This window comes from Pyrgilauda ruficollis, unplaced genomic scaffold, assembly GCF_017590135.1.
Source record: "Pyrgilauda ruficollis isolate IOZ18807 unplaced genomic scaffold, ASM1759013v1 scaffold11, whole genome shotgun sequence".
Lineage (NCBI taxonomy): Eukaryota > Metazoa > Chordata > Aves > Passeriformes > Passeridae > Pyrgilauda > Pyrgilauda ruficollis.
Window position 1 is genome coordinate 3,596,437 of NW_024509210.1, and position 27,039 is coordinate 3,623,475.

Here is a 27,039-nt window from a genome sequence, read left to right on the forward strand (position 1 = left end):
GTAGACTTGGGAGACTGGAAAGAGTCAAACGAAGAAGATTTGAAACCATTCTTTACTGAACCTCACTGCCAGCATAACACATGGAATGTTAGAGAAGAGTTTCTAATAATTCTTTAGAAGCCATTATATTCTCTGTTGTTTGCATTTGGTGGTTTATTGCTGACCCTGTTCACAGGGAACTCTGAATCCAGGCCACACTGTACCTCATGACCTGGCTGGAGCAAAGTTAAAATTTCTGTGTTCTGGCGTGTTACCTTGGATGCAGCAACTCAGACTAAATCCAAATGACTTCTCCGTGGAATAATTTACATCAGCCTCTGAATTTAATCAGCCAAAGGCAGGATGACTCGGGCTGTCCATTAAATAGCAGCTTGCTGAATCACTTCAGTCTGGATAAATTCATCTGGGAGGAAGCATAAATTTTTCTGTTTGCTGAACTTTGATATTACACAGCCTGGATATTCAGTTATGCAACCAGCAGGATCCTTGCCAGCAGAACCCTCAGTATTTTTATACACACATTTGCATCTAAGGCTGCCACACCCTTTAGCAATGCATTTTTAATCTCCTTCAGTCCAGGGAGGGAACACTGGGACCTGACCAGACACAGAATGTATTCTGTGATTTAATGTCACTGACCATGTTCTGTCTTCTGGACTGCTTATATTGCAACTTACACAGGAAGTTTTTGGGGTTTTTTTTCCTGCATGGAAAATCCAGCACCTCAACAGGCTGAAAAAATGAGATTCACAGATGTGTGCTGTGTGTAAGATGAGTGGATCCAGCTATCAGCTTTTCCTACTCTGTTTCTCCACCAAAATTATTAGCTGCAGTGTTTGGGCTTTTGCTTGCTCTACATATGTCCAAAAGATCTGTTTGTTTGCACTTGGTCAGAAAGGAATGCTTAAAAAAAAACCCAGTTACCTGGTGTACAGACCATGTCTCAGGACATGGAGCTGGACTGAGGAACCCCACCCAGGTGTGTAGGCAAACCTAGAGCACATCCCTAGGTGCAGGAGCAGCTCTGTCGAGCACAGATTATTTTGGAGTGATGGTATTTCCTCGGAATTTATATGGCTCTGTGTTTAGTTTTCCATATCCCACTGCTAAGGGAACATAAGCATTTTTCATCTGTTACAGGGAACCTGACCCCACATTTATTTGTTGATGTGTGTCCTGTGCCTCGGTGCAGTGATGCTGTACAGCTTAGCAAGCCTTTCAGGGACAAACACCAAATTGTGTTGCTCCTTTTGGCCCATTTCTTGTGTTTCTTTGTTTTGACCTGTTTTTGATGATAAAGTTTATCACTGAGCAAAACAATAAATTTATTTTTAGTTATCTAAATTCTTACAATGCCTGGGCCAGCCTGTCTAACTCTTACACTGTTTGGTATCAAAAGTAATAACCGTGCTCAGTGTGAGCTCTTACCAATCATTTGGAATAGCAGAATTCCACAGTGTTGGCTTTCCTGCCTGAACCACAGGCTCTCCAGGAAATGTTGGAGAATCCCTAGTATCTTATTGGAAAGACTAAGAAAACTGTCTTCATTAAACTAAATTACAACAAATATTTCAAATGGTGCTAATTAAGTCCAATTTGGATGCTTAATTGTCATTGTTTTGACAGCATTTATTTTACCTTTTATGTCTGATGGTGTATTTTGCTGTTTAGCATATGCAAGTTTGCTCTCTATTGTTGTTGTCTGTGCTTGAACCTCAGGCCTCAAGGACATCTGTTCCAGCACAAAGTTTAACAAAAGATCCTTCATAGAAGTGTTGAGCTGGGGAAGAGGCACCGAGCCAGGAGTGACAGAGCAAAGCTGCACTCTGCAGGGGTTTCTGTCAAAGAGCAGTAAATTACAGTGTCAATAGTTGTTGGAATGAAACTGGGATCCTCATTTCTAATGAAAGAAATGCCTGAAGAGTGCAGCTTTTTGGAAACCCCAGAGTGATGGGAGTGTTGCTCGTTCTGGCCAGCAGCACAGCAGCTATCTGCCTGCTTATCTTGTGGAAGCTTCTCAAGAGAAGTACTTTGGTGTGTTTATAACTGAATTTGCCAGATTTATTTCTAATGCTGATATTTCTATTCAAAAGAATTAATTTCCACTACCAGTATTTGTCAACATATAAAAAACCCCAGGTAGGAGTAGTAAGATTTTAGAAGCGTGTGCTTGGCTCTGCTTTGACTTGAACCCATTGAAAGTGATTTGAAAACAGCCCACGAGGTACCCAGGTAGGAATAATAAGATTTTAGAAGCATGTGCTTGGCTCTGACTTGAACCCATTGAAAGTGATTTGAAAACAGCCCACGAGGTTTCAGTCCAAACAGGCTGCTCTCTCTAGCTGCATTTGCCTCTGAGCAGCAAGCAACCTACTTTACAGGAAACACTGACGTTTTTAACACCATCTTGGGTGAAGGTTGTGTGTTGCTTCTTGACTTTCTTGTATTGATGTAATTTATGATGGTGCTTCTTAAATTGGGGAGAAGCTTTCATATCACGCTGGAAATAGGGGGAAACAGTATTTGAAGTTTAGTTGGTTTAATTTCCTAAGACAAGAGGAACAAAGGACAACAAGTCTTTTGCTGGAATAGCTTTGCTGCCCAGTAGGAGGATTTATAGTGTGAGGGATGTTGTGGAGCACAGGATGTGTGAATGTCCATGTGTGTGGGCAGCAGGAGGAACGAGTCACACCTCAGGGAGTTAATTATAGCCTCACAGGGTTAAAGCTATTTCTGTCCAGATGAGTAGGGGCAGTGGCACTCCACAAAACAGTGCCCATGTTGGTTGTGCAAAACCAGCCTCCTCCTGCCTTCACAGCCTCACTGAAACTCCCAGGGAAGTTATTCCCAGGTTCTGCTTGAATAAGGATCTATCCAATGGCATCCTCTGAGGGGTGGTATTACACGGCCTGTCTGTATGGTGTATGACTGCAGTACAAATGGTAATTTCTTTTTTCTTCAATCTTTTTAACCTGGCACATTAAAGTAAGTAAAGACTGGGGAGAGACACTTGAAACTAGAGGAAGTGCAAAAAATGGGCAAAAAGAATGTTTGAAGAGACAAGAGTTTGTGTGTGTGTATTTCATGTTTCTGTTACAGGATTTCCAGTGATTTAACCCTGGAAGTATCAGCACTGTTAAATGGAAAGGACCAGATCTAAATGTAACATAGTTATATTAACAAGCTTGTATTTAAGATAAGTGTTTCTAATGTTAATTTTCAATTTCTCTGTTTTCTTTTGAAGCACCTGACCTTTCAAAGGGAGTTTGATTCTGATTCTCTCAGGCACTATAGCTGGGCTGCAGACACCTTGGACAATGTTAACCTTGTTTCCAGTCCCATCCATTCTGGGTAGGTCACTTAACAGTTTATCTTTAGATGTGGAACTGCATTGTTAGCTGCAGAATAGAGCCTGCTGTAATGGCTGGTAACATGTCTGTTCCTGCTCCACTGGAAGCCAGTGGCAAAATTCACACTGACTTCAAGGAGGGTGCTTAATAACAGGAGGCAGCCTAAATTCTTGAATATCAAACCAAAAACTTGCTTCTGAACTTAATTTTCCAAGTGCCTAAACACTGTAATCCTGCAAGCTTCTCTTTAAGAGTCCCGTTTTGCTTTTTCTGTTGCTTATGCTTTGCTTTCAGCGTCATAAATGATTTTGTTTGCGTTGTGTTAAATTATTTGGAATATGAAATCAGAGATAGTATGTTATGTATTCTTTTATTTCATAGAGAAAAAAATGGGGGGCTTTAATTTGGTCTGTTATTTTATTTATACTTCAAGCTCCTGCCTAGTCTCCAATAACTGTAGTTTGATTTTGGTGGTGCTATTTGTTTACTTATGAGTCATCACTGTAATTTAGGTGCTTCTTGACAGTGCCATGCAGACTTGATTTAAATGCAGTAGTAGTGATGTCTGAATGCATATTGTAAAAATTTGCAAATGAATGTGTAAGTAATCTTTGCATATTATTAGATTGCCTAGTGTAAATATTTGTTGTTTAGTTTTTGAGATCAGGACATAAAATCTCATATCCGCTTTAATTTACTTCCCCATTTTGTGACTAATTACATTCTTATCATAAAAATGAGTGTGGCTCATACCAAAATATTTCATTTCCAATACAGCAAGCCCCACAAATCTCAACTACAGTCCCACACTGCACATCTGCACCTGCATCTGCTGAACAGATCTATACAGCAGTGGATTTTTAGTTCCCAAGCTGATAAAACACTGCACGTGGTCAGTGCTAGCATTAAAATGTCAAGAATTGCAGTGTGAAAAGCTGAAGACTGTTGGTTATCCTGGAATGGTGCATTGGCAAAGGACCTCACAGAGCTGGTAGCCCAACCCTTTCCTTTGCTGTAGGATAAAATGTAGCCAAACCATTCCTGAAAGATGTTTAGTGTCCTAATAATCACTAAAAATAAGAGATTCTATAGGCCCCCAGCTTCAGTAGTCCACTGTCTTCTATTTTACTATTTCTTCCCCTAATGCTGCAGAGTAAGCCTATTTCTTACCCATGGTGGATATCCATTGTCATATCCATAGTGGGCATTGAGAATAAGATCTTACTGGTCTCTTAACAATTGTTTTCTGTCTGAAGACATGTAATCCTGCCTTTTAGACTAAAATGTCCCAGACCCTCCTAGGTGTGGTGCTTTCCCCATGCAGCACATTCCTGCTGCTCTGCCCCAGCTCTCCCCTCTTTTATGAGAGTTTCTTTGTAAGCCAGGATTGCCACCTCCTTGGTCTGACACAGAGCACGCTTAAGCAATGAGAGTTATCCTTTTGGCAATTCCAGTTTCTATTGCTGAATGTTTGTGATCTGCTAGAATTTCTTGGCTCTTGAAATCCTGAAGTTTGGTTAATTTTTACAGGTGTTGTGTTTTAAGTGTTTGGTTTATTCCCTTGTTTGCATTTGTCTCTATTGTATTTCACTTTGCTGATTCCAGCCCTTTTTCCATTTTTTAGCAAGGGAGCTTTTAATTCTGATCCTATTTTCCAAAGACTTTTCAGACCTTTTTTCTGTGCTGAAACTCTGAAGACATTTAGCCTAGTACCTGTGCCAGGACAGCACAGTGAAATATGCCCTTGCAGTTCCCTCTCAGTGTACCAGGAAAGCACTGATGGTACCTCTTTTGAGGTAACTTCTCAGGTGATCCTGCACTTACCTTATCTGTACTCTACCTCCATTGCTTGCTGAGGTACCAAGGCAGTACTTCCACACATCAAAGAAAGAATTCAAATTCATTTGGCATTAATTGCTCTTGCCGCTTACATTTTTGGTTTGTTTTTATTTTGAGACTGGTGGAAGGAAAGGTGTAATACCTTGACTAATTACCTTGATCCTTTAGGCCCTTATAGAGTGATTATTAAATAATTTATTCCTGAATATTTCCTGCTAATTTGGATTAGACTGATTGGTCTAAAATTTTCTGGTTTCTTTTCATCCTGATAGAAGATAGGTCTGATGTTTTCATCCTGCCAGTCCTCTGGGACAATACTTGCCTGCCCTTAGGTCTTTAGCCTGTTCACCAGTGTTTCCAGCCCTCCAAAACGTATGTTCTGTGGACATGGGGGCTTTCACATAAGATCTGCTCCCTTGGTACATGGGCCCTCTCAAATGCAGAGGTGGTAAAGCTGTTGCCCAGAGGGGAGCAAACTCTGGGGCTGCATGGCAGGGAGAGGACAGATATCCTCCAAACAGGTATAGCTCTCCAAATGGGAATAAACCAAAATATTCTTCAAACATGCAGGGCTTTTCTGGCCCATTACATTTCTTATTTGATGTAGAAAATCCATCAGAAATGATGCTCTGAGGATTCAGTTCCTTTGTCAGGAAAAAAAAAACCAAACATTGTTGCTTATTTACTTCTCAGTTGTGTCCCCATATTATAATATCCCGTTTGATTTTCCTGGTTATCTTCACCTGGAGGCAATCAACAGATGTTCTAATCTTCCATCTGATATGCAGAGGACCATGACTTTTCACATCTCTTCTGCCAGTCTTTCCTGAACAGCAAATCCTTTTCTGCTTGTTTGGGGTGCTTCATCCCTGTCTTTGTCCCCAGCTCTCCCTGTGGCAGGGCCTGCCAGCCCCCGTGGTGTGGTGGCCCTGTGGCCAGGCTCTGCCCCCACTGCTCCTGGCCATCTCCATCATCCCAGGGCTCCCCTTGAGCCATGCCAGGAGCAGCACTGCTGCCTCGGGTCACTCTTCCCCCAATTGCCCTCTGTCAGGAGAAAGCATCACTGTTTCTTCTTATTTCCTCACCCAAGCAGAAGGGGAATTCTGGGAGCAGGATGTGGAGATCCAGCAGTGTATCAGTGAAAGGAGGAGAAAGTAGAAATTGTTGGCAGTGATTTCAACTCTTCTGGTTTTTCCTTTTTTCAAGCCAAGATAATGTTTTATGTTTTTCTTCTTGAGTTCAGATAAGTTGTTTTGCCAGCATATGTTTTGAACAGGGTCCATTGTAAACAGTACATTGAAATGCATCATGAATCTTGAGGCCTCTGGAAGGGTAGAGACCCTCACCAAAATGACCTTCAGCTGTCAGATGGGAGCTTACTCCTGCAGCTTTCCCTAAGTAAAATGTGGGTGTTGTCTCTTCGTGTTGCCTTTAACTCCTTCCTTTTCTTAGCTGAAAGAAAGAAATGAATGTGCCACACTGCCTTCCAATATTGAAAAACTCAGAAATACTGGATCCAGTCTTGCAGATTCTTTATCGTTTACTGTGTTTTAAATTATATTCACTATATAATTTAATAAGTAATATTATTAAATAGTATATAATAAGTATATTAACTGTATATAATTTACCTGCTGTACACACAGAACTCATTTTTGACAGCAGTGCAATGGATGGCATGGACTGATACTCCTTTCAAGCATCCTGCCACACATATGTTTACACATTATGCTTTGGAAAATAAACTGCTTTAGGGAAGTGCAAGAACTGGTTTTCCATGGCACACAGGAACATGGTTTTGGAATTTAATGAAGAAGTTGTGTTGCAATAAATTCCCTGCTGATTAAGTAAACAGCAAATGCTTTTCTCCTTGTACTTCTGCATTTTCCAGAGAACTTGTAGAGTTCTGCTGGCTAATTAAATGAACCCTCCCTTTCAGATTTTTTTCCATGTGTAGCATATTTTATATGAAATATGTCACAATATGTGAAGCAAAAGCCAAATAATTTCTAAAGCTGGCCTTCAAACATGTTGCTTTTGTTATTTTTCTGATTGTTACTTTTTCTTTGCACTTATTATTGATATTTTCTGTTGCTTGCCTATAATTATCTTACATTAATTTTCCCATTTGCTTTCTAAATTATTTTGCAGCTATTCCTCTCCACTCCCCCAGTATGATTCAAGGTGATAACGCGGTGCTTTCTGTGAATCCTCATTTTATTTTGTTTTTTAAACTTTTTTTCCCACAGAGTGTGTGTGTAGATGTTTGTAGTGCATCCAACCACATCCTCATCCCTTCCATGTATCCAAGTAGAAATGCTCATTAGCCTTTAGCATTGTGTTTTAGAGGTCATACTGTAGTTTCCATTATTAGTGCAACATTAATTTAGGTAAGCATCAGCTACTAATGTTTTTAGCTAGAAAGTGCATGAAATACTGTTTGGAATTGTTGTTACTGTTTTACACGGTAAGTTACTAATGAGAAAATTAAACAAGGAAATAATTAATCAATGAGCTGCTGGCAGTGATTGCCATTCTCTGGGAGCAATGTGCACAAAGGCTGGTCTGCTGCAGGTTTTGTCTGCACTGGAGGCTGCAGTTGGTGCAGACACGAAGCTGGAAGGAGCAGGAACCAGGTTGCTGAGGTTGGACTGAGCTTAAAATCTACAGCCTAAACATCCCTGGTAACTCAGGGACTGATTTTTGTCTGCACTTAATTTTAACTTCTACTGATTTTTTTTTTTTTTTAAATTATGAATATAAGACAGTTGATTTAGGTGCCTAGAGATTTTTGGCAGTTCACTCTTACATGCCTTCCATCGTTTAAGTAGTTTGGGTACAGAAGACAGCATCTTACTTGAGTGTAAGTTTTGGCATTTTTGCACTAGATGAAAGCCTCCTTTTCATTATTAATTCTGAGGTGGCTTAACAAGCCAGTAACCGTGTACGTGATGGGCAGCTGTCCAAAACATTGCTTTGTGCTGAGCCATCGGCCAAGCCCAGCCTTGCCAGGCTCCTCCATGGTGCTCTGACCAGCTGTGCCTCCCTGGAGCTGCTGTGGCTTCAGCCCTGGGGATGCTCCAGCCAGGCATCCCTCCACCCTGCAAACTTCCAGTCTGAAAGGGCCCCAGCTCTGCAGACAGAATCCATGCACGTTCCTAAAAGGCCAGCTAAGCATCCATAAATGCTAAGATTATAATCGCTTATAGGGTATATAATTTAAAGATCAAGCATACTGGTTCTGACACAGGTCTAATGTTTATGAAAAGTGTTTGGTTAGCCAAGATCCTGTCCTGCTGAAACAATTCCTCTTGTGAGGAGCTGGGATACCCTAGTGGCAACATTTGGATTTGTTGGAGTGTACAGTGCATTTGTCTAGGAGAGAAACATGGAATGTGGATGCAGTTTTTCTGTATGAGAACTACTGTGAAATGTCATGCCTCAGTATTGTAAAGTGAGAGATTATAAATTTGGGCTGAGAATTATAAATTCTGGTGCATGAGAAATTGTAAATTTGGGCTAGGGTAATCTCAGAGAGCAGTTTTACCTCCCCATCTTTACTGATGGATTTTAATTTGAAGAAAGGCAATGTAGCAATGTCTTGATCTGGAATTCAGCTGTGCAAAATTTCCATCATACTTCCAATATTTACAGCTTGTGTCCCTACTCACTTCTCTCCTGCAGACCGCTAAATACCAAATGGTGATTTCTCTCCTGCTTTTGTGCAGATTTTTCCCACCTATGTTGGCCAGACTTCTGAATATAGTTTATTTTCAGGCCTGGCCAGTGCCTGTCAGTTGCTGCTGTTGATATCCTGCTGGTCTCAGAGCAAATGGAACTGTGTTGCACAAATTCCCCATCATACTTGAGAGCACTTGGGGGCTTTTTTCCAAGAGCCATCACAATCCGCTGGATTACTGGCTGACACTCTTAGTTCACTTTTCTGTCAGGAGCCAAGAAATTGAATGGATTCACCTGTTAGTCATGTGAAGGTTTAGTTCTTAAAAGCTGGAAGTTTTGGCAACAGCCTTGAAAATAGCGAAGCCACGTGACAGATGTGTCAGCTATGTCAGTGTCTGTCATACAGAAGGAACAAACAAAATCTGTACTGGCATCAGGACTGAGCTGGTAACTTATGTCCCTCTTGATACCAGCCTCTTATTGCATCTTCTGCCTGAAGCTATTCTAATATGAATTGTTAATTTTAATTATTCCCATGCTAATAGAAAGGATTTTATTAAAAAATACACCACTCATCATTTACAAATATAATTTCTTACCCCCTTGTGAAAAAAAAAAAAAAAAGGAAAATTATGCATTGGAATGACACTAGCAAGTGGGATTTTTCTTTAATGTCTCTTTTTTTTTGCTAATGAATCTAATCTTCAAAGAGAAGTAATGGCATGATTTCCACCAGGGAGCCAACAGCCTGAAGGAAGTTATGTACTTGGTAGTCATCACTTATCTTCCCCATCAGTGGAAGCCCTTGGTAGCCTGGACTCTCACCCATGGTGCTGGCACTTGCTCTGGCAGCCATCAAGAGTATTTACAGATGAGACAGTGGAAAGGTTTTAAACACTGAGGTTCCTAAAATAATAAGCATTTTTGATTCTCCTTTTTCTACACTGGTTGCTTTATGCATGTGAGGCTAATTGCTCTCATTTGTGGACAATAGAGCTAACAGCAGCAAAGGGATGTTTTAAAATTCTAACAAACCACTACTAATACACTTCTTGTGTACACTTTTAATCCAAATTGCTCAGTAGAACATGGTCATTTCACCATGATGTTGCCAGAGCTTTAGCAATTCCTGCTTTTGATAACCAGTAGTTAACATGCAAGTGCAAGTTTTAAAAGGATCTTCATGTTATTTTTAGTTTAGCTGGGATCGGGATGACTTTTCTAATGTTTTGAAGTCTGTGTCTGCTGACTTTTTGGTGATCTGCTTGTTTCGAGACGCCTTTCATTGAACTGTTTTCTTTTTTGGGCAGTTTCCTGGTTAGTTTCATGGTGGACGCACGCGGGGGTTCCATGAGGGGCAGTCGGCACCATGGCATGAGGATCATCATCCCGCCGCGGAAGTGCACGGCGCCCACCCGCATCACCTGCCGCCTGGTCAAGAGGCACAAACTGGCCAGCCCACCACCCATGGTTGAAGGAGAAGGATTGGCAAGTCGGCTTGTAGAAATGGGGCCAGCAGGGGCACAGTTTTTAGGGTGAGTTGTTCTGTGAGTTTAATTGTTTATGCTCATGTCGCACCTTTCGTTCCCTTTATCCTGTGGATCTAAGTAGGTAAACGTTGACTCTACCTCATCTGAGCTCGTAGCACAGGCTACTTAACTTAAAACATTAAAAAATGCCAACCTGCCTTTCCTCCTGTAAGAACCCTTGCATTTTAAGGAGAGTCTTGCCTCTTTGATGACTGCAGGATGGAGGTGAAGGTAAGGAAAGCCACAGGGAGGCCAGGTCCCACCCCCATCTACTCATGCAACCCTGCCTTGGAAGTCAGGAGGAGTCACACACTAAAAACCCAGAGCAGGTTTTGACCCTCTTGCTTGTAGAGTATTTAGAGAAACAGCACTACCACAAAGAATTGTCTAGGGACACCCACAGAGACCCAGCTACTGAGCTCTGTTCCCAACATGTGCACGGCTCCCTCTGGAGCTGCTGGGAGCTGCCTGTCTCCGTCTTGTGGAGCAAAGCCACTTGGAGTGACGGTGGAGCACCTGCTGTGGAGTGGTGGTACAAGTAGTACCAGTGCTAGGAACGGAAGCACTGAAACTGAACTGTTTTTAAAGCTTAAAACAGGGGAAACAATCCACTATGATGTGGCCATATTTTTCCTAATTATAAATTTTGTTCATTACCGTGAGTGGCACCCTGGTATAAACTGCTGGTTCTGTCGGGAATGACAGCTTGTTCCTAATTTCCCCTTCTCGTTTCTCTTCCTGCTGCATGGATGTTATTCAGTAAACTGCATCTTCCTAAAAGTCCTCCCCCTCTAAATGAGGGTGAGAGCATGGTTAGCCGAATCCTGCAGCTTGGTCCACAAGGAACAAAATTTATTGGGTAGGATATGTACGGAAAAGATACAGAATGTCTACAGTTTTTCTTTTGTTTCCAATTTTTTGTTAATCCCATTATTTTCTTTAAGTTTCCTAAAACTTTCAGTTGATTTATGTCACTGAAAGAAAATCATAGTGGCTTGATTTAATATAGCTCTGCTACTACCTTGTGCTTATAGGCATGTAAAATTCACTGCCAGCATTCTGCTTTCATAACTTCTGTGCTTTTGTAATTTTTTAAATTTGAAGTGTTTCTACTGCATTAAATACATTTTAATACACAGTGGCAGTCCTTTAAGTTCAACCCTGTGGTAGAGAAGGTATTTACAGGCCTCAAGTGAGACTGTTTTGGGAAGAGCATTTGTAAAATGTGATGAAATAAAGTCCATTACTTATGAAAGATTATTCAGAAAAAAATGTGAATCAAATGAATGAATTGATTCAGCAAGATTGGAGAAATACTAATATTTTCAACCTGAAAGAGGCATCCTGTTAAAATAAATTTACAAAGCCAAGTATGCTACCCAAAGGGACTGCTGTGTATAGTCTAAACATGTAAGGATGTTTCCATATGTTTTTGACTGTTGTTTTCAAACCATATTGTGAAATTTATTGCATTGGGTTTTCAAAATATTGGTGAGTGTTTGGTGTTCCAAACCTGTTCAATACCTTCTCACTGAGTATTCTTGTTAAATGTCATGCACAAAATTGTGTAGTTTCTAAATATTTACAGAGACAGTATCTGAAATATTAGCCTGCAAAGATTGTACTACAGCCTTAGTTTTCAGCTTGTGCTCTTTTTGAACTAGAGAGTAAATATCTTAAGCAATGTATTTAAATTTTTGGTATTTTCTTGCTGTGCACAATGGGAGAGAGCAACTACATTCCTGTTTTTGTGTTAAAGGACTTGAGACTTGAAAAACAGTGTTCCTAAAAGCATCTAAAATACATATTAATTAAACTCATTTTAATGGGGGAAAAAAGACTAACTTTTCTCCCTGGGAATTTAATGTGCAAACTGGGCCTCAAGCTAGTTTGTTTTTCCCCATGATGGCTGTTGTGATTTCGTGCTCAAGTGCTGGATTGGTTAATGCACCCAACACCTTTCAGATGTACAGAACCACAGAAATGCTGCACCCTTCTCCCATCATGTGACACTGCTTTTAACCAAGTTGTTGCAAAGCAGTTAAACCCTTTACAACCTCTGTAGGAAAATAATGATACTGTCTATTTAAATGTCTTAAAGCTGCATAATCCATAAATGTTCACTTACTGTGTGATTTCAGTCGGTTTGTCTTAGCATACTTTAAAATGCATATCCTGCCTGTGAAGTGTTTGGCAACAGTGTCTGTTTTGTTGAGGAATGGCACATGAAGTGAATGGTGGTTTCTGTTGGTTGTTCATACAAACTGTTCAGTAATGCACTTGCAGTCCTCTGTTGAAGGTACATTGTCTGGTGACATAGGTGTATTATTAACCACCTTCTCATTCCCTTTCCTTCCCCCCAAAATGTTTGACAGTAACTAATATAAATGTGGTTGTGATGTTGTTCAACCCAGAGAAGTCCATTCTGAAAGGATCTAACGATTCCCCGGTGATGTTTGCTGTGCAGAGGTTGCAGCTGTGATGCTGGGCATGAGAACCAGAAAGTGGAGCTAAAGAAAAACAGTCTCTTTTGTTTCACAGGAGCTGCATCAACAGAGAGCCAGGGAGAGCTTTGAAAACTGTGGGACTTAGTTTGAAGTTCAAAATCTGCATAAATGCATGGTTCCTGTTACAGTCAATGGCTGCTGCATGCACTGGGATAGACAGACTGCTTCTGAACTGACTTTGTCCCTTCAAACTCCCTGAGCCTAATCCAAACTTTGACTATGCTAATGCCAGTTAAAAGTCAGCAGTGCTGTGTGTGCTGGAGGCAGGTTGGATCACCTACACCCTAGGATAAATGAGCAAGGAGAACTCTCCTTACTAAAAGTTGCCACTATTTTTTTCATGGAGGCAGATATTTCAAAAGATTTGCACTAAAAACAAGCTATATATTAGTATTTTGGATTTATCCATTAATATAGTTTAAATGATAAAGGATTGTGCAGCTTTGGCAATTTTAAAAGCATTTTTATCCTAACAGTGTTAACTATTTAAAATGACTGTAGTTTTCTTAAGTACCCATAGGAGATTGAGGGCAGTGAGGAAATAGAGGGTTAAAAATAACATGGTTCCTTTTTCCCTAGCCCTGTCATAGTGGAAATCCCGCATTTTGGATCAATGCGAGGCAAGGAACGGGAACTGATCGTACTGCGGAGCGAGAACGGTGAAACGTGGAAAGAGCACCAGTATGACAGCAAGCATGAGGACTTAACTGAGATACTTAATGGCATGGATGAAGGTAAATATTTTCTCAAAGCTTTGGCCTTGCCTTTGTGAAGGCTTGCTAACATGGGCTGACTAAAGCAAACTAGACTGAAACAGTGCAGGGGATGTCTGACTTCAGGGAGAACAGTGTGTGTTCCATATTAAACTGCTGGACAGAGCAGAAGGAGAAACTGTTCTGCAGTGGCCTGGAGACATCCTGGAATGAGTGGTGAATTTTGGTCTGAAGTCTTGCCAAGCTTAAACAGAGTTTGCACAGTTGCTTTCCAGCATGAATTGAGAATAACACCCAGCTGGAGGTACCCGTGTCTCTGCTGCTCGGGCAGGGCCACGGGAAGGTCATTCCAAACCAACGATGAAGTGTAAATATCAGCTCCATGGGGCCTTCCCACGGACACAGAGCTTGGCCCTTAGAGCATTCTTATTTCAAATGGTGGTGTTAGAGATTGCCACCAAGAAGTACACAACCTGCCTTCCTGATGCCCATCTGGGCAGTCTGGCTCCCTTGTTTAGCTTGAGCATTGCTGTTGGTGTGAGTCCCTCAAGATGAGGGGACCCAGCTGTACAAATCCATTAGAAGATGCTGTCACAGATGGTCCCTGAAGACAAATTGTGGGCAAAGCCAGGCTGTGGGGCTGCAGTGATTCCTTGGCACCACTGCTTTCTTTTCCTAGCAAGCATTTTTCTATACTCGTGCTGATGAACCATTGCTGGAGCTCTCTGCATCTGAAGCACTTTGTGGTGTCAACTTCGGTTTTCTGGAAGGGTTTATCCACAGGATAAACATATCCACATGGGGGCAGCAGGAAAGGTTTCACTTTGAAGTATTTGAACTGCACCTGAGCTTGTACAAACACAAAGCAACAGCAAAGATCTGCTTGCTTCGTGATGATCTATTGTAGCTATTTATTTCAAAATAAATGTAATAGAACCAACCAGACAGGAGGGCAGAAACACTGCAAATATTTTCCCAGTGGGTTTGGAAAAATAAAATCAACCTCATCACTGAAGGGTGCCTAAAAGCAGTGGAACAGGCAAAAGATGAACATGGTCCAGGATAGTATGGCTTGGGGAATTATGATTGCTGCAGGATTGAATGCAGTAGTTGCAGCCTTTGAAAAAGAAAAATCTCACCACCTCCCCTTCTTCTTTGCACACTGGCATGGGATCAGAAGTGATGATTTGGTGTTTGGGTGAAGCAGTGGTGAAGAAGTTTGGGTGAAGCCTTGAGAGGGGTGAGATGGTCAGCACTGATCAGCAGCTGATTTGGGGATAGGAAATCTGGGCACAGAAATACTGTTCTGAAGTGCTGCAGCTTGCAACACATATGGAAGAGCTCACATATGGATAAATTGACAATTTACAGAGAAGAGATCAATAAAAAAAAAACACCTTGAGAGGGGTGGGCATGAAGCCCTCAGTACTAAGAGCCTAAAATAATAAGCTTCACAATTAGCCACAGGACAATTTTCTGGTCTACTGAGGGTTTCAGGTGGCTCTTTCCTTCTGGGGAACTGCTGTCTGGGGTTGGTGGGTATAAGTGCAGCCAAATAATGACAAAAAGTATGATGGACAATATTCTGTTAGAGTGAAAATATTTGACACCTTAAAAGCCAAACCTCAGGAATGGCTTTTACAAATCCAGGCAGTCATTTGTGAGAGGAAAAGGAGAAAAATACTGCAGACACATTCACTGCAGTGATTATTTGTTCAGTTTGTTTTAGCTTAATCCTTCTCTAGCTAGGAAAAAAAAAAAAAAAAAAAAAAAAAAACCAAAAACCCACCCCGCATTAAAATAGTGCAAAGGTTTTGACAAAATTCCACTCTACTTAAATGACACCTTTGCAATGTAAAAGGTCTTCCAAGCAATGACCAAAAAAATTACAAATTTGTAGACTTGAGTGGGTTTGGGTTTTTTTCATCTGAACTTTTAGTGTTTTGTTACAAAATACCACAGTCAGACTTAGCTCAGGGGGAGTATCTTGCATCTCAGAAGACATAACTTTGGAAGAAGTTTTATTCCAGGTATGAGCTCTGGAGGCAGAAGCAAGCTTTAATTTAAATAAAAGGCAGCCACATAGTCATTTAGAGAAATTTAGTGTGTCTTTGCAAGAGAACTCATCTGCATAATCATCTCTGAGTGTCAGGAGGTGCTGCAGGAGTGCCCATTTTCTGTTAAAAGCAGCTTCTTTGTCCAACCTGCTGTGACCACAAGTCCTTTCCTACCTGTGCACTGAAGGAGGGCAGTCAGCCCTTTATTGCAGCTCCTTAATAGGCCGAGTTTTAGCCATGCAGTTTGCTCCCTGTTTGGTTGTTCCTGTTTTGCTCTGCCCCTTATCCAGCAGGGATGAGAGCAAGGACATCCCTCTGTCAAACACCAAAGCCTTTTCTGCGCTGGGAGCAGCACCATCTGCTGGGAAACCGCGTCCTAAACCCCAGATCATCCCGGGCAGGAGGCACCGCTGCAGGGCTACTGCACCATTAAATAACAGCAGAACTTCGGGGTTATTATCATGAGAGAACAATGAACCGTGATGTAAAGAGCCTGGGTTTTTTTGCTGCAGTCAGGTTTCTGCTTAAATGGGTTTTATTTAAAGGATGGTGCTGTACTTAGGCAAATACGGGGAACTTGGCATTTTTAGGAGTAGGAGGAGTGTGGCTCCAAACACAAGGGTAGCAATTCACAGCTCTTGGCCATGTTACATTTATTTATACTTCAATCAAATAAAATGTATGTATTTTTGGAATTTATTATTTTTTTTTAGGAAGAAGCTCTCTGCCTTGTATTTGGTAAATACATCATGTTTTCAGACAGGCTCCTTTTATAGATAACTTCTGTTTGCTTTTAACATTCCTTCACCCTTTAGAGGTACCTGTAGACAAATTGTGGTCACAAATGCACACACTGGGGTAGCTAATCTTTTAAAAGTTATTTGTAAACTGAGTGAGTGAGCCAAGAAATGCAAATGCTTGTGGCTACAGTAAGCTTGCAGCTGCACAGTGTGGTTTCAGATGGGAAGCAGGAGTTTTTACATAACTGAATCGACAGATCAAACCAGAGTGTGACCTTGTTTATGCTTGAAGTTTAAAACACCACCATAAATCACTCTGCAGTGATTTTGCCACCTTTCCAAGAAAAGTTTTTAAACATATTGCTGTTAAACTGTGTGTTGTGAATAGCAAGATAGAAGACCACACAAAAACAGCCATAAAGGACATTGCCTTATTTGAGGGTGAAACATCCTTGTGGCACTGGGAGTGTCTGGTTATGTGTGTGAAACACTGAGGCTGGGTCTGGTTACCAGCATCCTCCTGCCCTCACTTTCTCCTTGCCCCTTGCCATGTGCTCTCCCTGCCTCCATCCCCCTCCTGGATTTTTCTCCATGTGGAAGCTGCCTTCTGCATGCCATGCTTTTAGTGCAGCAATTCCTTAATGGGCACACCTCTGTATGGGGAGAACTGGGATCCTGTGCTCACCCCACCCTGTGGTCTGGGCACCGTGACAAGGTCAGCTCTGCTCCAGACAGGACTGAGGGAGGGTTGCACAACTCAGAGAGCTGTTCAGTCAGGTGAGATTTGCTTTTTCAGTGCTGGCAAAATTCTTTTGAGGCCCTGGCAAGGGAAACCAGATCCAACAAAGACACCTTGAAGCTCATGAAGCAGCCAGGTGTACTGTGACTTGTCTTGCTCTATTTCGAGTCAGAAGATTCTTGCTCTGTGTTACCTTATCTGAAAGTAAAAAAAGGAAGGTATTAGATGTGGATGAACTTGATCCACAACTGCCTCTCACCAGAGAGAGCTGATGTGATTGCTTTCCTTGACGTGAGACAGCCTGTGTGAGTCCCTCTTGACCTTGAGGACATGGCTGGGTTTCTCTTCTCCAGTCTTGGAGCCCTAATGTTCATGTGGCAGCGTGCACCACACGCTGTGGTGTTCTTTTCCTGCCTCCTTGCCCTCTGTCCATCTCTTCTATGACTCCTGTGGAAGATCAGACACCAAACCACTGCAGGATAGGTGTACCACACTCATGGGCGGCAGGAGAAGACTTCTGCACACATTATATTCACCATACCTTTCTCTTGACTCGCTAAAGCTGCGTGGCTGTAAGAGTTCCTGGGCTGTTGGCACAAGCCTGGGAGACAGTGACATTGGGAGATTCTTCCCAGTTCTGCCACTAACTTTTCTGCTTTGCCTCTCCATGCTTCGCTATCCCTGTCTGCATGACGGGGTGCACAGCATACTGCTCTGTGGCTAACACCCCCTTCCCTCCAAAACCCAAAAAATGCTAACCTAACCAAATGCTAAACCTAACCAAAAAATGCTTCAGGGTTTATCATTGAAACAGTCTGCCCAGGAATGAAGTGTCAGCAGCTGAGGGAAGTAGTAATGATGATATCTCCCTCTATAAAATGCATGAGGTGTGTTTGTGAAATGTGACCTCTCCCAGGACTAGTTTTCCCTGTTTCATTAATTCTGTCATGCTAACACTGCATTTCTCAGGGCAGTGAGAGAGATGGTTTGATTGCTCATCATCTTTTTTTTTTTTTTTTTTTTTTTTTTTTTTTCTGTTAGAGGGCAACTTCATATAGAAGCTTACATATGTATTATCCAAACATAACCTCCCTATATATAGTCCAACTCCTCTCCATGCCTGACTGTTGCTCTGCCAGTCCTATCTTCCCATCTTCCTCCTCTGAAGGAGAGCGCCTGCCAGGTTTAAAGGACTTTGAATTGTTCTTGTGCAAATCACTATTTTTCTACTTCAGGAGAATTTTAATTATCCTCACCTCTGTGAGCATTTTACAGTGGTTTTTTTCTTTAGCAACAAACAGGAGATGATTAGGATTTACCAGTCAAGATGATACCTGCCTGGAGTTTAGGAATCCAGTTTGTCTCCTGCACAAGCCATTGCTTCCAGAGGCTGCAGGCAGAGTGACTAATTCATTAGAGGGCTTCAGATATCAATCTCTGAGTCAAAGTAAATGGAAGCTGACATTATGATAAGAAATTATCCGCTTCTGGTAGGTACATAATGATCCACAGCAACACAGTGAGATTAATCCAAACTATCTGCTGAATGTTTTTAAATGGAAGACTGACATTTTACCAAATTTGCATTCTAATTCTTTTGGAACTGTAATTGAGCTTACATGTTTAGAGGAGGAAAATGTCTCAGTCACAAAGTATTTAAAAGTGTCTTTTGCCTTAGTATTACTTTTGGTCTTGCTGCTTTCTCTTGCTGGATCTTGAGGAACAAACTTTATTTAGAAATTCCCTTTTTAAGGAGGAAAATAAGTGCTGAAATTTGTGGAGTGGTGCAATGAAATCCAATTGCAAGAGATAAAAAGGCCAAGGGCACCAATGCAAATATAAATACACACGTATATATAGTTGCAAAAGTCATATTTTTGTTGTATCACGAAGTTTTCCCCAGTGCATATATGGGGAAAACTGTGTCATGTGCTTAACTAATTAATAGGAGACATGACTCTGTTGCAGTTGTATCTGAGGATATCTAAGGTTCTCTAGGAGCTGAGGGGCACACCGCAATTATTTTGGGACAGATAAGCAGATGGCTGGAATCCTGATGTGGAAGGGAAGCTTGCTCTCAGTTCACTGGTGATGCAGGGAGACAGCTGTGTTGCTTCCACAGTTTCATGGAGAGCTCGGTTTCTGGTGTGGATTTTTTGGATGCCAGTCTGGGCAGTAACTGTCTCAGGTGCCTCAGGTGGCCAAGCTCTGGATTGCACACCTGGCACGAAGGGAGATAGGTCATGAACTGACTGTGATCTCCTGTGGTTTTCCTTATGTCAGAACTATATGGGGGAAGGGGCTGGGAATAATGTGGAGCTATGCACAGAAAGATCAGATAGAAATAAGAGAGGGAAGAAGCTTGCCTGTCTTGTTCAGCTCTCCTCAGACTTCTATGCTGTGTGACAAACCTGTCATATTGTGGCAGCTGCTACTGCAGAGACTGTCACACCTGACTACTTAGGTGTCCCAGCAAGTGTTTTTGTCTATTGCTGTTGGCCCTCATTGTCAAGACTTATACAGAAGTTCACAGGAAAAACAAAGCTTGATAATTGATAGCACTGAATGGCTTTTTTTTACTGATGTAGTAAATAAATAATAATAAACATCCCAACCTTCTTAGGCATTTTAAGGCTTATTCAAAGCCCCAGATTGTGTGGGATGAACGTGGGCAGGGGATGCCTGAACGTTTGACCTGTCTTGTGCCCACAGAGCTGGACAGCGTGGAGGAGCTGGAGAAGAAGCGGATCTGCAGGATCGTCACCAAGGATTTCCCGCAGTACTTCGCCGTGGTTTCCCGCATCAAGCAGGAGAGCAACCAGATCGGCCCCGAGGGCGGGGTGCTGAGCAGCACCACGGTGCCTCGGGTCCAGGCCTCCTTCCCCGAGGGGGCTCTGACCAAGAGGATCCGCGTGGGGCTCCAGGTAAAGGTGCTTTAGTGCAGCTCCTCTCCAAGCACCTGTCTTGGTGCACGAGACTGGAAGCTACGGAGCTTCCAGGAGCTTCCACTGCTCCTTAGCACAGGGCTTTTCACACCTGAGTGTGACAAGGGGCTTCTTCACACCTGAGCTCTGAGTTGGCATGGGTCTGTCTGGGCTCGCTCAGTGTCCCTCAGTGCACAGTTCTCTTCCCTGTGGCACGAGCCCAGCTCCCCTTGGATCACCTCTATGGTCATTGCTTAGCATCCCGGGAATGGAGAGAGGAAAGCAAAGACCTGGAGCCACCGCAGCCCCAGCAACTCTACAGCCACTGTGCAGTCCCTGTCTGCTGTGGCAAAGCAGCAGCTTGTGAACGGGGTCACTGGGCTGCCCTCTGCCACAGGAATGTGTTTGGGAGGATTACATGCAGCTGTTTGCCAGCTGTTACTGGGTCAAAAACCTCCCATGTACATCTGCCGTGTCTTAGGACATTCACCACTGGCATTTCTAGGGGTGAAATCTGTGAAGAGCATATAGCTTAAATTCTACTTAAACTAACTACACAGAAAGTGGAGAAATATTCTGTAGGAATAGGAGGCATCTTTGAGTTCAGTTAGTTGTCACTTAAAATGCCCTTAATAGTATGACAAGTCTGATGGGTTCATGAAAAAGAGATGCTGGTTTGAATTGCAGTGCTTGAAATTCATTTCTGTTAAAGATATTTCACATCTCAAGAGGATTAATCTTGAGAAAATGGGAGTTGTGCTGTTCTGGTTATACAGTTGCCTTCCCAGAGCTCTCCAGTGTGAGTGACAGCTCTGTATGCAGTGTTGTGACTGCTGAGACTGCGGTGTAACTGCATGCTCTCTGCATATCAGTGCACTCTGCAATTTGAATATTAGCAAGTCATGGGTCAGCCTGATTGACACAGACTTGAAAATACAAAAAAATTAAAATAAAAAAGCAAATGGATGCAAACTCCCATTACCATGTCTGTCACTTTTGACTGTAGCAAATGTGAAATTTACCTATAAGTCTTTTGTACCCTCATGCATTCTTTGTGATTTTGACCCAAACAAGTATTTCTTTCTAATAATCACAGGAAGCACTGAGTACAGAGGTCAGCTGGAGTGCAGTGTTCCTCAAGAGCATGAATCTGTGTTTGCAGAGATGTAAGAATTGTCTGTCACCTCCAGTAGACAGTCTAGTCCTCTCTTCTCCAGTGCAAAATAGGCCTGTTTTTGCATTTTGAAATTGTACATAATGTCATCAATCACTGTAAATTAAGAACAAAACCAAACATGCTCTGAAAAACTCGGCAAATACTGCAGAGAACCTTCTGAGATTCATCGTTTAGCTCTGCCATTTAGCGATTAGGAAATCAGAAGTAAGTTGTTGAATAAGAACTGAACATGAATTTCACTAATAATCACCCTTGAGAAGGCTTCCTGGGGGGAAAAAAAAAGATCTACAGAAAACAGAATTACCATTTAGAAAATAGTTCTGCATGTCTATGAACAGTTTGCAGCTCTAGTTTAAGCATGTTCCCCATGTTGACAGGCTCAACCAGTTCCAGAAGAGATTGTCAAAAAAATCCTTGGAAACAAAGCAACATTCAGTCCCATTGTCACTGTGGAGCCAAGAAGAAGGAAATTCCATAAGCCAATAACCATGACAATTCCTGTGCCACCTCCATCAGGGGAAGGAGTAAGCAATGGGTACAAAGGAGACACGACTCCCAGCCTTCGACTCCTATGTAGCATTACAGGTTAGAGAAAATCCTGCTCTTTGCCAAGGTTTCTGTGGCAGCAGCTTTGTGCTCACTCTCACAACTCCTGCAATCCAGTAAGGGAACCTTGGTGTGCTGGACCACTGGGGCTCAGATCAGCTCTCCTGAGCAAAGCCAGCTGAGGTTATTTCCAAGGCTCCCACCGGTTCCCTGAGCTTTGTATCTGGTCCCATTGTAAAAGAGCTCTCCCAACACATGTTGAATTTCAGTCTTGAAGAATTTCAGTCTTAGTTATTAAACATGCTTGTCAGTAAAAGTAGCTTGCAGAAGTAATTCTCTCCTAGCTGATATCAAGGGAGGGTTGCTGTTGACTTACAGATATGCTCTTTTCTTACATCTTTGTTTTTTGTTGTGTGACGTGTGATGCCATGAGGCATTGTTGATGCGACAGGATAACATGGAACTCAGCTGATGGAGAACGTTAATGTCTAGGTTCTTTTTCTGCATGTGGAGACAGAGATATTCTTTATGCAGTGTGTGTGTGCTTGGTGTTTGAAAGGAGCTCTCCCTGGTGTGTGTTTGCACAGGAGGCACTTCGCCCGCGCAGTGGGAGGATATCACAGGCACCACGCCGCTGACGTTTTCCAACGACTGTGTCTCCTTCACCACCAATGTTTCTGCCAGGTATGGGAGCACACCCTGCCGGCTGCACCTCAGGGATGCCCTCCCTTCACCATGCCTGGCTGGGAGGTTGTGTTCTGGCTTTCTGGAAGCCTTTCACGAGGCTGGTGAAGGGGTGATGGCCCAGGTGCTGCTTTGTCACTGCCCATCAGCGTCCCACACACCAAGCTCTGGCCTGGCTGTGACAGGGACTCCTGGCAGGCACACAGCCTGTTCCTCTGAAGGAGGCCATGCCACACAGGGCTTTGGTTTTTCTGTAAATGGCAACAGAGAGAAAGATCAAAATATTCGTCCCATTAAAAAAAAAAAAAGGTGGGGGGGGATTAATAAAAATGCGTTTGTTCAAAAATTTAAAGGTGTTTAATTTCTGGCTGTGGGTTTATATTGCAAAAAATGATGAGTTGAAATTAATCTTGATGGACTTCATGGACTTACATGCTGGTTGAGGGCATGTAACAGGATCTGTACAAATCACATATCCTAGCGAAGAAAATTCATGGTATAGGAGGTAGAGAGTTTATCAGTAAATGACATTGCAACTATAAAAATCTTTTTATAAAGAGAGAGAATTGCTGGAAAACCAAACAGATCAGGGCTGAAATATTGTGGGAAAGACTGATACAAAGTATAAATTATATGTAATTTGTATCACACTTGTCTTCAAACTCTTAATCATAAGATGAGAAAATAACAATATAGCACATGTCTCTGTAGGCTTTACCACGGGCATATTTGTTTCAGCCTGAATGGGAGATATGATTTTGCTCTGTGTGTTTTAAAGGTATTTGTTTTAGCAAATCAAATGTATAGTGAAGCATCAGCACATTACAGGAAATTAAAGATCACATGAAATTCGATTTCCTCACTTTGGCTTCAAATGAGCCTTAGTTATGATAGTTTATGATAGTTTTATGAGACACCAGTGTGAAAAGGGTTAGATAGGTATGTCAGCATTTCATTGCCAGGTATTCCCGTTTCTGGATGGTTAAACCTGTACTGAGAGTAGAGGGAAAATTACAGCTCTGGCAATTCTGCAAGGACAGTACCCATGCAAAGTGACCAAGGATACAGGACACAGTTTCTCTTTAAGCCTTAAACAATTGTTGGAGCATAATGAAAAGTTGACTTAATGGTTTACTTTTTCCCACTCAGATTTTGGCTCGCAGACTGCCACCAAGTACTAGAGACTGTTGGGCTGGCAACACAGCTCTATAGAGAATTAATATGCGTTCCTTATATGGCAAAGTTTGTGATATTTGCCAAAATGAATGACCCCGTGGAATCCAATTTGCGCTGCTTCTGCATGACTGACGACAAAGTGGACAAAACCTTGGAGCAACAAGAGAACTTTGAGGAAGTTGCCAGAAGCAAAGACATTGAGGTACATTCCTTGCAGCTGGCTTCCTCCTTGTAGGTGGGCAGCGTGTTTTCCCAGTAGCAGCAGCTCCTGCAAAAGCCACGACAGGCCCTGTTAAATAAAGGTTCACAGCAAGGCCATGGCATGAAAATTTTCAAAAGAACAAAAAAACAGGATGAGACTGGAGGAGCATGAGGACTTGCCCTCACTCTGCTGTCAAGTAACCCTGGCTGGGCTTTGCAGACAGAGGGAATTCCTTCTCACTGGCCCTGCAGGCACACAGGCATGAGTAGGACTGGCTTGTGGTGAAATCACAGTCACTAACTTAATATTTCTTGAAGAAAATTACACACTCTTACTTTAGAAAAGCCAGTCAGGTGGCTCGTGGTTTTCCAAACTGCCTGTGCTCATAATACCTTGCCATGATGCACGGTGATATTCCAATTTGTTGTTGAATGTAACCAAGTGGGGGCTTAGGTTAAACTCTGGAATGAAGTTGAGGGAAATCATGATGTTTATATGCATGAATCTACTATTAAAAGAGGTTTTATTGACTTTTATTTCTTGCTTTGATAGGTTCTTGAAGGAAAACCTATTTATGTTGATTGCTATGGAAATCTGGCCCCTTTGACTAAAGGAGGACAGCAGCTTGTTTTTAATTTTTATGCTTTCAAAGAAAATAGACTGCCATTCTCTATCAAGGTAAAATAAAAGCTAAATAAATGATCCTGTTGCTTTCCTCCCTTCCCACAATCCCTCTTCCCTTTTTCAGCCCTACAGGACTAACTTGCCCCTGGGATGTAGGTGTAGCTTTTTAATATGTGAATAACATGGAGAGGACGCTTTGCTTGAAGCCACAGCAGAACTGCTGGCAGATCTGGGAGCAGAATATCCATGATATGGATTCACAAGCTCTTCCTAAAACCATATCTCAAATTGGAGCCCCCACATATTTACCAGTAGGTCACAATTTCTGAGAGATTAAGCAGAGGAGACGCGTTCAATAACCCTGCACTGCAGAGCAGCCTTCAGAAGGTGTGTGCAGACTGTTCATCTCTAAATGGCCAGGAACGGTGCTCGCTTCCCTTACCCTTGGCACAGCTGCCCTGCTGCTGGTGAGGTTGTTAAGCATTTTGGTAAACACAAGAGCAAAACATGGCAGAATAAAATGAAGTGAGCAGACAGTGCCTGTCAGTAGCATCCCAGTACAAAACCCTCAGGTTGGACTCACTCAGCACCTTGTCTTGCTTGGATTTGCCATCAGGGAGCTTCAGGCTGACCTAAAACTCTTTCGCAGTAACACATTTTCTCCTTCAGCACCTCAGGCTGAGCTCCAGCTTGGTATTAGTCTTTACACACTAGAAAGCTCCTTGTAGAAAGAAATTCTGAGAACTGTTCCAGAAACCTCCTCTAGGACTCTGAATTACTACACATTACTATGCTGAAGCAAATTTTCTTTTCCAGGTAAGAGACACCAGCCAGGAACCCTGTGGTCGATTATCATTTTTGAAAGAACCAAAGACTACAAAAGGACTGCCACAAACAGCTGTTTGCAACTTGAATATCACTCTGCCAGCACACAAAAAGGTATTTGTTTGGAAAAGTAAACATTTTTCTTAGGATTGGGTTGGATTTGGTTTTGTTCCTTTAGTTTTTGTCTCTCTTTTTTTTTTTTTTTTTTTATTTCCTGCTAGTCATAAAGAAACCTTGTGAACTGTCAGTAATGAGAATGCTTTCGAATATGATAAAGGCTTTTAAAATATATGTTTTATTGGTTTCTTGTATGTAGAACGCTTTTAAAGTCTCCTGTTACTGTGGTGTCAAGTTCCTATAATTTTTACAATTCTGTTTACAGCTCATGCTTCAGCCTGCAAGTCATAGATTTATGCTTTCAGTAATGTCACGTGTTTATTTGCATTGGATGTAAGATTTTTTTTTTTCTTTTGTGTTGACATTTTGGATTTGCTTTGCCTTATAAATCAGCTTGCATTTTGTGCTCCCAATTTGGTCCTTTTCATATCCTGATATTCTTTTCCCTGCTGTCCATTATAATATTCCTTGTCTCTGCAATGCATCTTGGGACCAAAAGGAAACAGAGTCAGATCAAGATGATGAGGTAATATACACACTGTCTTCTGTTTTTATTTCCTTCAGATTTAGTGAAGAAAAGTAGTATGTTATAGAAAAAAAAACAAACAACTATTTTTAATGGTGGCGTTGAAATGATACCTACAGAAAAATAACCATATCCTCAACTTCTGATAGGCTGTTGTAAAACAGTAGAGCTGCACAAATATGGGAAATCCCATGATTATAAATTATAAAATTAAACCAAGCACTGAATAAAAGCAGTCTAAAATGTAACTAATTTTCTTCTGAAAAATGACATATTTATGACTATCAGACCAAGTCAAATTTTGGCAAAATCAAGAAGAGCTTAGTGGATAATATTTTACCTCTTGGACTAACACTGTCATTGCTATGGTAACTTGTATTTCTGAGAAGGAAGAAGGTACTGCTGAGGCCACAATAGTGGCCTTTAATATCTTACCTCTGTAAATAAACTGGATTCTTCAAAAAAAAGTAAACCAGTCAAGAGCAATTTCTAAATATTGTGCTCAAATCTATTTTCAAATGAACCTCAGATATTTGCAGCATAAAAACCCACCGTTTCATGGAAACAGCAACATTAGATTGTCAGAAAACTGAGTGGGTTTTACTCATTAGAGGTAGAGATGAGATCATCTTGTGAAGGAAACTATACAGGTGTTTCCAATTTACCTAGCAGCAATTTTTTTCCTCTTCCTCGTGGCAAATAAATAGCAGTTGTCACCTGCTGGTTAGAGTAGCTAAAAAAAAACCCAAATAATGCAACCCAAAACATTCCTTACATGTTAAAAAATAATAATAGAAAAAACATTACCTCCACAGAATTTGTTCCCAATGAGCTATCATGTAGCGAAAATAATAGCGCTCTTTCTGAACAAATTGCATTTTTAGCCACATATTCAAGTGAGTTTATCTCTGAAGGACTATTGCTGTTAAAGACACCACACTAGCAGCTATCCCGCTGAACACAGCAACTTATGAGGCAATTTATTACTTAACAAGAGTAGTCTGCTTTCTAATCCACATCTTTGCATTTTGTGCATATTAAAAAATCCCCTCCCATGCCTTTTTTTGTCCTTAATGTATTCAC

General features: G+C 41.7%; 1 protein-coding gene across 4 annotated transcripts in view; it reads left to right on the forward strand.

The window, feature by feature from the left end:
- ANK3 (ankyrin 3) overlaps positions 1-27,039 on the forward strand; it is a 289,144-nt gene that overhangs the window by 222,879 nt on the left and 39,226 nt on the right. For 3 of the 4 annotated variants that reach the window (XM_041475697.1, XM_041475680.1, XM_041475687.1), the window contains 9 exons: positions 3,245-3,351; positions 10,181-10,405; positions 13,486-13,640; positions 19,868-20,079; positions 21,634-21,841; positions 22,390-22,486; positions 23,636-23,864; positions 24,417-24,542; positions 25,305-25,427. In XM_041475697.1, the coding sequence (XP_041331631.1) occupies positions 3,245-3,351; positions 10,181-10,405; positions 13,486-13,640; positions 19,868-20,079; positions 21,634-21,841; positions 22,390-22,486; positions 23,636-23,864; positions 24,417-24,542; positions 25,305-25,427 (1,482 nt within the window). Of the gene's footprint in view, positions 1-3,244; positions 3,352-10,180; positions 10,406-13,485; positions 13,641-19,867; positions 20,080-21,633; positions 21,842-22,389; positions 22,487-23,635; positions 23,865-24,416; positions 24,543-25,304; positions 25,428-25,929; positions 25,957-27,039 lie in introns of all 4 variants that reach the window. The other variant, XM_041475670.1, reaches the window with a different exon arrangement.